The 12,040-nt window shown below is 43.3% G+C and overlaps 1 protein-coding gene across 1 annotated transcript in view; it reads right to left on the bottom strand.

Moving 5' to 3' along the window:
- Positions 1–12,040, bottom strand: part of FRAS1 (Fraser extracellular matrix complex subunit 1) — a 154,068-nt gene that overhangs the window by 99,830 nt on the left and 42,198 nt on the right. Inside the window, exons 3-5 of the mRNA XM_015861184.3 lie at positions 5,796–5,903; positions 2,949–3,041; positions 424–583 (exon numbers count right to left, since the gene is read on the bottom strand). Coding sequence (XP_015716670.2) covers positions 424–583; positions 2,949–3,041; positions 5,796–5,903 — 361 coding nt within the window. The remainder of the gene's footprint in view (positions 1–423; positions 584–2,948; positions 3,042–5,795; positions 5,904–12,040) is intronic.

The following is a 12,040-nucleotide window of genomic DNA, read 5'->3' on the forward strand; positions in this document are numbered from 1 at the left end:
ATTAAGAGCTCTGGATGCAATTCCACTACTAGATTTTAGTAAGATGAAGTATCCAAAACATTAGACATTTTTGGAACTTTCAGCCCAAATTTTCAGGTGCATCAAGTGCCCTCACTATGTAGGAAATATCTGCATTCTTTTTCCAGATTGCAATATCCAAAACAAAGACACATTAGGCACACCTGCTCACTGCTGCAATCTTACTACTTGCTATTGGCCTGTGGGTGAAGCTGTTAAAAATACAAACAGGGTAGGAAGATGGAAAGAGAATAAAGCAAAACATCTGACCCCAGTGTCTTTCCAATGGAACTGAACACAAAAAGAAAAGCTTTCTAAATTTGCAACTAAAAGGATATTTCCAGACAGGAGATACTACTTGGATCACTGGACCCAGTGTGTAACCTGTTCACACGCAATACTCACCACCAAGGCCCACACACGTGGGACAACAGGCTCCCTGGGCAGTGTACGGCAGCTCACCCCTTCCACAAGTGAGGACTGGGCAGGCTATGGGGGTGCAGCTCACCTTCCCATGGGTGCAGGAGCACAGGACACATCCAGAGCTGGCCCACTGCGTGCCATGCTGCAGGGCAGAACACAGAAGAAGGCAAAGAAAATACATGCATGAATCCAGCTGCCAGTGGATGTAAATCTGTAAATCTGTAAATGCATCTTTTCCCTGTCAAGCCCTCTATACTAGTGTTTGACTTTGCTATTCTGTCAGCCCAGTCAAACTTTATACGCTGAAGCTCTTACTTCTGGCTGCACTATCAAGGCAAAAAATAGGTTAAAAGTGGTGAAGAAGCAAACCTGTGGATTATCTTAGTTTTTCCTTCCTCATGCAGAGACATTTAGCAGTAAAACCCTGCCAAAGACCCAGTCTAATGGATAAATCTCTCCTCTACAGTTTCTATAGGGTAGATATGCCCTCTTCAGAAAAATACTCCACAGGAGCCTCAACACACACCTGACAACAATGAACACCCTGTGCCCCACATACCTAAGCTCTTCACTATGAGTAAAATCTCACTAGCTTTGCTATTCATTAATGCAGCAACAAATATCTCTGCCCTGAGGCTACATGAGGCAACACTGAGCCTGAGAAGAAACATGTTGGTGTGCTACAATGCTCTTCAACAAACACAAAATGTTTATTTTTACAAAATATGAAGTAATTTATTAGGCAGGGAGAAAAAAAGCTCTTGTTAGATACAGGGAATGTTTTCTCCAATGTAGCCACCGCTAGGGCCACTGTTGTTAGCTAGATAATTGCAGAAAGAAGTCATAAAGCATTATGCTGGCTTCATGACAGAACAAAAAACTTCCTCCTTCAGGCCAATCTGTGCCAGCCATCGGGAGGAGACTTTGTACTGCCAAAAGACATTTTTTGATGTTTACCTCACACTGGAACTTGGGCACAACATACAGCATATGCAGAGGTTTGCCTGCAGTCCCCATGGGCAGGCATACTTGTTCTCCTGACTTACATATAAAGGGACAGACTCACAAAGAACCAAATGTAAAAGGCTGCAGCAGGAGTACAGGAGAGCAAAATGCACCAACTGCAGCAAGAAATACAATGTAATACAACGTAGCATCAGCCAAATCACAAGTACAAAGGAATAATACAAAATGATAGATGTACTACACCTCCAGCTCCAGTCTCAGTTCAACTTGCAACAAATCTACACTGGTTGTGCCCCAGGATGCTGAAAGAGTGTTACAAAAGTATCTGGACTCCAGATACTCAAAAATATAATTTTAAATATATGCTAGGAATTGCAGCATGTTTCTTAGCATTTGGACCTGAACCACCTCTTGTCAAACAGAAAAGTCTGTAAGAGACCAGACGTATGATCTGGGTTCCCTGTTAAGCCATTTTTCTTTTGCACGCCTATTGCTCAACATAGTTCACTATTATCCATGAATCTTTTTTTCTTATTTGTAGACATTCATTCTTACTGTTTTGGCCTTTCAGATCCCCTAGGTGAAATCACATGCTGCAACCTGATTCTTGAGTAATTCAGAATTATGAAACCCAAGCTGCATGATAGCAATCAATCTCTATCTGCATACATGGCTGCTGATAGAAAGCCTTTCAGGGAAGCTAATAAGCCAATTTCAATGTGTTTTGCTTCTGCTAACATTACTACATTGTTTCAGTCATTCACAGAAACAGCATAGTGAATGAGTAAGTGGGAAAGGAAATTTTCTCCCTTTAAGCCAAGCAGGACGTGATATTTATAGAATCAGAGAATAGCTTAGGTTGGAGGGGACCTCAAAGATCGCCTAGCTCCAACCCCCTTGCCATGGACATGGCTGCCAACTACTAGGTCAGGCTACCCAGGATCCCATCCAACCCAGCCTTGAATGCCTCCAGGGATGGGGCATCCACAGCCTCTCTGGGCAATCTGTTCCTGCACCTCATCACCTTCTGAGTAAAGAAATTCTGCGTGACAGCTAACCTATATCTTTCCTCATATAATTTAAAGCCATTCCCCCATCTCCTGTCACTATGAGACTGTGTAAAAATGCAAGCTGCCCTCTTGCTTGTAAGCTCCCTTCAAGTACTGGAAGGCTGCAATGAGGCACTCCTTTTTTCATGCAGCCCAGGATATTGCTGGCCTTCCAAGCTGCAAGAAAACACTGCTGGATTGTGTCCAGCTTTTTGTCCATTGAGACTCCCCAAGTCTTTCTCTACAGGGCTGCTCCCAATGAGTTCTTCTCCTAGTCTGTACTCATATCTGGGTACTGCAGTAACACATTCTATTTCTGCAAACTTTGCAGACCTAAATTCCATTATATTACCTGATGTTAACAGAATACAGCTCCAACAAACCATCCTTCCTCCTCACACCTGAAAAGCATCCTGTACTGCTATGAAACAATTGGGAGAGCTTAGAACTGGAAAGGATAATCCCTATCAAAGACCACGGCAGAGTACTCACACTGTGGATTTGTCCTTCATGCTGGCAATATCCTTCAGTTTGCGAGGCACATTCAGGGCAACACTTGTTTGGGGCTATTTGGAGCACTTCTCCCTAGAAAGATACAAGAATCCACTAAGCAGTGTACAGTAAATGGAAAAATTAACATGCAGGGAAAGATATGGGGTTTGGCTTTCAGTTTGAAGAAAGAATGTATTATTAAGTAAAATATATAATGCTACTACATAAGACTGCTCACTGAGAACCATCACCTCATTTTGCTGCATTTGACATTTTACCTCCAAAAACAACAGGAACAGAATTCACACTTCTAACAGTGCAACTGGGAAATCCTGAGCAAGACTAGTTTTCAAACCAGAATAAAGAATAACTGGAAAGCAAATATACAAATAACAAAGGATTATTCACTGATTGTTATCTGAGGAATGTGGAAGAGACTGAATTTTTTTAACAGATAACATGCTTTCTGCATTTACAGAATGGACCTCAGTCTAACATTCAGCCACACCAGAAGCTCAAGCTGGGTGGCAGAATGGATACACATCCATCGCTTGAATGTCTTTGGTTTAACAATCTGCACTCTTTAATAACACTACCGAAAATTAACTGAAAACTACTGATCACTCCTAACCACTGCACAGCCTGGTGACACTGCTACCACTTTGCTTTGCACATTCTAGGGGCTTAGCAAGCTGATCACATGCTGCATCCTAAGAAGCAACTCACTGCATGAGGAGAAAAACATCAGTATAGACATCAGCTAACACTCAGAAATATCTTAGCCTCCTGTCCTTGAAAAATCTTTGTGAACTCTCCAAAACAATGCTTCCATGTTCCTCACAGATGCATGTTAGATTTCACTGTGCAAGGGTGTCTGTCACTGATGGCAGCACGTCTGGAGGCCCCTGGCAACACCTCACTACAGGATTTTTTTCCCCATAGCTAATAAAAGGCCAAGACAAATTTACTGATGTGAACACAGCAGTTGGAGAGGAAGAAAACAGAAACAGAAAACCAAAACCAGTGAATGTTCAGGAAGTAAAACAGTCAATTTTTACCAATAAGGTCACCTTCCTCAAAATACTGCACGTTTCTCAGGAAGCATTCTGCATTCTTTCCCCATGGGTATGGCTCTCGCTCAGGAGGGTGTCACCATTTGCTTTGCTATAATCAAAAATGCAATGCATCCTATTGTCCTACCGATTACTTCTTTATTTATACAAGAAGCATGATCAGAATTACTTGAAATGTTACAAGTCTTTGATGTTTTCTAAAAGAAGCACTTTGATTTTTGAAAATGAAATAAGGCTTCCTTCACAATTATCACTGGGTATGCTTTTGCAGACCATTTTTGTTTATACCTTGTTGTTGTACACAGGATCAACAACGTTAGCATCAATCTCATTGTATGTAGGAAAAAAATAAAGAGGAATGGGGATTTATGACCTTCTTTCTCAGTGGCAAGATTTTCAAAGACTCAACTCTTCTCAGCATTTCAGTTGCCAGTCCTTTACAGAAGATTTAAACTCTATGAAGATTACCAATGCCAAGAAGTCAGAGAGATTCATTTTACAATGTAAATCTATTTCCCATTATGAGCTTTACAGTTGTCACCTTTTCATTTATCCTTTTCTTTGTTGTTGTTTCTTCTTTACATGAACAACATGTTCTCTAGTCCACCCATTATTAGATGTACCATAACAGCACTCTCTATTATTTCTCTCTTTAGCACAAGAATTCCTACTATTTTAGTCTTGCTTTAATCAATGCACGGTGATAATAATGGGGAAAGCAGTAAGGACAAGAATTATTTCTCTGTTAATACTGTCATACTGGAAAATATTTCAACCTGGTTTATAAAGCCATATAATTATTATATTGGCAGTGCTTCTTTAAAGCGCTAATTTTCATTGTCATTCATGCATTCTACCCTACTAATCCAGATGCTAATGCAACACCAATCCCATGGCTAATTACATATAACCATTAATGAAGGCTCAGACAGAGAAAGATAAACAGGAGACAATGAAGCTCAACAACCATCACAAGGCACAAGAAAGTGAAAGACAATCTCTACTTTGTTGTTGTTCACCAGAGTGGAAAGCGTCCATCTGCCTGCCTGACAGTGACCCAGCTCCATCTTCAAATGAAAGGTGACTGGAAGCTGGGCTCATGCTAGGAGGTCCCAACTCAAGTTCAGGAGCCTTCTTTGGGCACCAGACTGCTCTGGGAGTACTAGCAGTCTGCAAGCCGTTTTACCACCAAGTTTCTGGCTGTAGCAACAGCCAGAGGTGGTGCATCACTGTGTTACAGCCAGAGGCTTCACACACTGGGTTCTGCCTGTGCGTTTCTTCCACAGGCTTTCATCAGCAAGGAGTGGATGAGCACAAAAACTGTTCCTGACCCCGGGCAGTCCCACACACCCTGGGTGAAAAAACATGAATTCACTGCTCCCTCCTGTGTCCCCCAGATCAGATTCTCAGGTTCAAATTGAGCTGCATGGAAGCAGCTGAACGCATAAGTTTGATACAGTGAATGCCACAGTGCTGCACGGAGATAAGCAACCACCTAATCTCTGCTCATTCGTCCTGGGAAAAACTTCATGTTACATCTTCTTCTTGTCCCCCCCTAAAATAAGAGGAGTTTTTACCCCCGCAGGGACTGCAGGACCTATGCCCTCCACTATACCTTTATGTGCACTGTGTGTTTACCCACATGACAATTTAACAAGTCACTACTCCAGGAGATTAAAGCAGAAGAAGAGGGCTGGCAACTCCAGCGATACCTGACATTTCTCCTACCATGAAGAGCCGATCAGTTGGTGTTTGGATAGCTGCAGCCCCTTACCTTCTCAAAGTCACACTGAGGATGTTTGCAGACAGTAGGTTCACAGGTGACAACATTGCTTTGGCAACTGCAGTCTTGGCAAGAATCTGGCTTCCAAATTGTGTTATTCTGTAAAGAAACAAAAGTTTAAAACTGGACCCATACAGTATGAGGTGTGCACTATTTCAGCAAACAACAAATGCTTCATACCACTCAAAACAGACTCTAAGAACAAAGCCTGCAATGGACAACATTCCCTCCCATATGCTTATCAGTCATAACTTTGGTACCATTCATTCAGCAAATTCAAACATATATTTGAAAGACTCAGCCATGCATGGCAAATAACCAACTCCAACAGCAAGACAGATGATAGGAAATTACCTCCATAAACCTCAAAGTATCTACTGCATTTTTGACACTTCTCAAAAGCCAGAAATTGTCCAAACTACAGCTCATGCTGAGGCTCCTCAGTTCACTTTGAGGCTAATGCACCCCTGAACAGATCCCTCTGGCAGCATGCAGCATAGCACACGCACTGATGGGAAATACATTGGACCTCACTGAAACCCTTGATTTCAAGTCAGTTCTCAGCTCTTTAACACAACATTCAAAATTTTGAGCCTGCAAGAATGCAAAAGGAAGGGTGCTCAAGTTGAAGCCATGATTTAAACTGAGCACATTACATCAAGCTGCTGGATGGAAGCAAAGGTCTAAAGAGCATAAGATGCAATTAAACTGATTTAGTCAAAAACGCTGAATGCATGGCCAGCTATGAAGAGCCTCTACCTAGTCACAGCTATCCAAAATAACATGGAAGAAGGGAACTCTAACCAAGCGGGCGGTCCGTCAGACTCACAAATAGCTGTCATCACCACTTGATCAGTGCACCCGACTGGAACACCCACAGCTAATTTGCAAAGGTTTTCACTACCCCCATTTGACCCCTTCCCATTCCCTCCACACCGAGGTCATGATCCCACGCTGCTACAGTGCTTTCATAAGCCATCTCAGGCCCTTGTCCAGATGCTTTGACACTTCACAGACATCGCCTTCCCTCCCAACAGGTCTGAGCAGCCACCTGGAGCATGTTACTTTTGGCAAGGTGCTCGGGAAACAAAGTTTTCCTCCTCTTTATCCCTGTACACCAACTTCCACCCATCCTGACACTAAATAGCGGCAGCATCCCAGAGAAGCCAAGGCTCCTGCCTTCGTATGAATGTGTGCATAGTGAATAAGAAAAACTGCCTTACGAGCGGAGAAGCTTAAGGCACCAGGCTGAAGGGAACAGACTCCTTTGGATGGCAGTCAGATGCTTTCATGGAGGAAACAACAGCCCCTGAACCAGAAGGCTTGCACCCTGGCATCCCTCAGAGCAGGGTGCACGGTTGGTGCAGACAGGGTATTGGGTAACCCTCCTGAATTTCAGCCAGCATAAGCACAGTGCTATGAGCAATGGGTATTCAAAGAGACAGATGCAGCTGGGCTATATTGGCTGCTGGGTCAGATTTGTCTGGCAAGGAGATTCAGCACTACAAAAAAAATTGTGTCTGAGCACAAAGGATGATCTCCTATTAAGAGCGCCATGCCTTGCTGTAAGCAGTGAGTTGTTGGCATTAACATCACTCAAAGGCTTTCTCAAAATGCCATGGCAATGGAAATGAGTCCCTCAGTCTTGTAATGAGGAGAAAGAGGAAAATGAGGGAAGGGACCTATCTTTCATTTATCATGAGTAAAGCTTCAAGTTTAATGGCTAAATTTCCCTGTTCTTACTTACAGAGTCTGTGACTTAGCAAGACAACTTAGAAACAGCAACAGTTTGCTATTAGGATACTTACTGGGTAAACCATAGGGTCAGTGATTTACTGCCTTTGTTTCCGAAATCTTTTCTCTTGCCTGCACTCCTGCACTCGGCTCCTCTGCAGTTGTCAGTTCTGCCACGTTAACTTCTCTTTCTCAGCAGTTTAAAAAAAAGCAACCAGTAGCTATGTACTGAGGTATTATGAAAGGTATATCAATTGCTATATCCATATTTAATTATCTGCTTTTAAAAGTCTAAAGAAAACACAAAGAGGAATATCAGTTTCTTACAGGAACAGCTCTTCTTATACAGCCATTATGCATACACTAGGCTACATTTATGCCATGAAAGAGATTTTCTTGCATTGTACAGCGAGCTGCTATCCAAGCCATCACTTCAAATTGATCTGAAAGATAGCCAGACTTTATGTGGTACAGTGATTTACTTCACTGAGTCACTTCACTCTCAGTGTAATGTACTATACAGGCAAAATGAGAAAGGAAAACACGATCACCAGATTACCAGCTGAAGAAGGCATTTAGGGCTAGCTACTAAACAGTCTCTGTTAATGACAAACCAAGGCAAATTGCATGAGTTTCAAAAGGACAAAGTGTCAGGTCCTGCATTTTGGTCACAACAACCCCAGGTAACCCTACATGCTTGGGGAGGAATGGCTGGAAAGCTGACTGATGGAAAGGGACCTTGGCATACTGATGGACAGTCGGCTGAATATGAGCCAGCAGTGTGCCCAAGTGGCCAAGAAGGCCAGTGGCATCCTGGCTTGTATCAGGAATGGTGTGGTGAGCAGGACTACAGAAGTCATCCTGCCCCTGTACTCAGCACTCGTTAGGCCTCACCTTGAGTACTGTGTCCAGTTTCAGGCACCTCAGTACAGAAAGGACATTGAGGTGCTGGAGCAGGTACAAAGAAGGGTAATGAGGCTTGTGAAGGGCCTAGAGAAAATGCCCTATGAGGAGAGACTTGGGGAACTGGGGCCGTTTAGTCTGGGGAAAAGGAAGCTGAGGGGAAACCTTATTGCTCTCTTCCAATATCTGACAGGTGCTTACAGTGAGAGCAGGGTTGGTCTCTTCTCATTGATGACAGGTGACAGAATGAGGGAAAATGGCCTCAAGTTGCACCAGGGTAAGTTCAGATTGGATATTAGGAAACACTTCTTTACAGAAAGGGTGGTTAAGCACTGGAATGGGCTGCCCAGGGAGGTGGTTGAGTCACCATGCCTGGATGCGTTTAAAAACCATTTAGATGTGGTGCTCAGGGACATGATTTAGCAGAGGGCTATTAGTTAGGGTAGTGTGGTTAGGTCATGGCTGAGCTGATCCCAAGGCTCACAGCTGGAATCATCTACAGGTGACTTTCATTGCTAGGTTCAGACATCACTGCTGTGGTTTTGGGAATTCATAAACCCACGGGTGGGTTTTATTCAGGTGGGAGAATCTTCCAAGCAGCTCACAGACCTCAGTGTTCAGCTTTTGTTCAGGATTCCTGGCTATGCAGCAACAGACCTAAAATCAAATTTGAACATCTGACTCCTGACAACAATTAATTTTACTGTTTTCTTTGCAGGGAGGTGGAGGGGTTATTCTCTGTAATGTTACTGAATGGCTGAATGTTACAGTCATGGTAAACTGAGCAAAATGCAATGGTCTGGTTACAAGCCATTTGAAGTGCAAGCCCTTAATTCCTTTGAGGTCAGACAGAAAGGCAGGACATGTACTTCATGGGCAATGAAAACACACAAAAGAAGTGGGAGTTCAATGCAACAATGACTTCTTGGTGGTATTGCTGGGTACCATGTCAGGATCATTTTTAAAACTAATTCTAACACACTCCCTGTGCGTACTGCTAAGCATATGGCTAACAGTCGCTAATACAGAAAAGCATGAAAAGACTGACCAATCCATATGTAGAACTTTTACAACCTGGAGAATGTGGACTAATCACTGCTGGTATTTTCACTGCACTCTTCTATTTCAGACCTGACTCTCTGGTTAAGGCAATCAGAGGCCAGCAGCTTGTGTATGTTCTGCCTCCAGCCAACCCTGAGATCTCAGTGAGCTCGTGCTAGGATAACATGCTCAAAGCAACACAGAAACAAAGAAAGGCTCCCAAGACACTCTGTTGATAGCAATCAAAATACCAAGCACCAATTGCAAAACAAGGATCTCACCAACTTGCAATCCATGCTGCAAGGCTTCCTTAGTATCTATCTAGCACTTACAAAGAAGCTTGAAAGATCCCAGATACTACTATTTATAACAGAAAGCAAAACTTTATTCTGTACACTTAAAGAACTGCTGTAAATCCACAGTATATTTTCTCTAAGGCACTGAGTCTCAGTGAATAAATTATCTGCAACAATTAAGCTCCAAATTCCTATCCTGTTAAGAGTGTACTTTTATCAATGACACTTTAAGAGGCTTTTTCCTTACAAGTGCTAATATAATTAACAGTATAAATAATGAAATACTGTGCACAGAGCACTTTGAAGACGGAAAGCACTCCTTATGCTCCAAGTAGTACCATTACAACTAATTAATGGTTTGGATTTCCCTACATCAGAAGAATAAATGATACCTAATTCGACTGAATGTTAAACATCACGCTGCAAAAAAAGATGTATGTGCTCCATTTGTTTGGTTTGCAGAATGGGACCCAGAAAAGCAAGATATGCTCCCAGGAGTTCAGAGCTTGCAGGCACCTATACACAAGGCAAAGCAAAATAAAACCCAAGACACTGGAGCACAGCACAAGCATGTTGTGGGTCTGGAGAATACTGATGTAGAGAAAAAGGTAGGAGAGAAAGCACAACAGTTGCACATTAAAAAAAACGCAAAGGAGATGAATGCAAGAAAGCAACTAGCAGTTAGAGTATGAAAGGCCTGAAGCAAAGCATCATCTGAAGGGACAAAGAGCAGAGAGAGTGGAAGTGGAAGCCCAGAGCAGCTGGAAGCTCTCCTGGGCTGCTGCTGCCACACTCTTGCATTAACCAGAGCACAGAGTAACCTAAATCTTTTTGGACATGCCTTTTTTGAGCAGTCTTCCTAACTTCATATAGCTGCACCTGTTCCTTCCCTATCTCAAATAAAAAAAACAAAACCCAAACCCAAAAATAATTGGAATTCCCTATTAATACCTAAAAAGCCTTAGTAACCTGATCAGATGCAGCTTGGCGTGAGCTCTCACAGCACTAAGATGACAATCCATGCTCTATTCTGGTGCAGTGACTGTGGAAATAAGGCGTGTGCAACAGCTGCTCTGTCTCCCTCCCTCTTCCCACGGTTTCACAGCAATGCCTGGCCAACCCATAAAATGCCGCAGGATGTTGGATTCCCCATGCAGCACAGCAGGGTCATCTGCTTGGGGGCAACACTGCAATTACAGGGCACTGAGAAAGCAGCAGTCTACTGCTGAAGCCTTAATTGTATCCAAGAATCAAGCTTGGAAGTTTTAGTATCATGCTGCAAACTACATGGTTGTTGTTGTTTACTGCGTGCCCTTCTAATTGCCTTTCCAACTTTTTAGGAGAAATCAGTAAAACGTGACACAGTCATCTCACAACAGGGCTGCTCTGACCTTGGGTACACACAAGAGTGGTTGCTGCATTCGGGGGAGTGAAGGACTTCAGTGCAGCCCATAGTGTTCTGAAGGGCTACAGCTCAGCCTCACTGACCTCCCATGTGGTTCTCCAGCACAGCCAAGCAAGGAAGGCAGGTATCAGGTGTCCCACAGCAGCAATATGAAGCTGCTTTGTTGAAACCCTGGGCAGAGCCCGGAGCAATTACACTTTGGTAACAATCACCAGCATCACCCACCAGCTGCCAAGTGAGGAGACTTGGCAACTCAATAATAGCGCTTTCATTCTTCATTTCCACTCCAATTAGCTGACAATATCAGGCAACTGGCAGAATAAACCCAGGCGTAAGGGAAGCTGAGAACTACGTGGTCTGCAGGATGGATCCCCGAGCGGAGCAATGAAGAGATGGAAGGAATTCACAGATGCAAAGGATTTCTGGTCCCCATTCTCATACTGTCTATGTTTTTTCCCCTGTAATTGGCAGCTGCTGCCAACACCAAGTGCATTTTCCGATCTGGCACATGTTTCCATGTAACAACCACTAGAAAATGGTCTCTTGGGTTTACAGCAGCACGCTCATGGGAAGAACATGGGAATGGCTCAGGCCCAGAAACCAAAGGGAAATGCTGCTGAACTCAATAGAAATGGGTGCAGGCTCACACTCCTAGGAGAGAACAGAGCAGTGATGGCAGAGCGTGCACCGAGACTGGCAACACAGCAGAGTAAGCATGTCGCTTTGCTGGGAATTCAGAACTAATATTTCCCCTCTTCCAATTAGGCAGTTAAAAAGTTACGCACTAAACCAAGGTGCCATTTCCAAGTATAGTTCATTAGTCAAATGCTTTCTACAACTTCTAGTTCAGTGTTATG

This window comes from Coturnix japonica, chromosome 4 (genome assembly GCF_054131305.1).
Source record: "Coturnix japonica strain WE chromosome 4, WE-NBRP24, whole genome shotgun sequence".
NCBI lineage: Eukaryota > Metazoa > Chordata > Aves > Galliformes > Phasianidae > Coturnix > Coturnix japonica.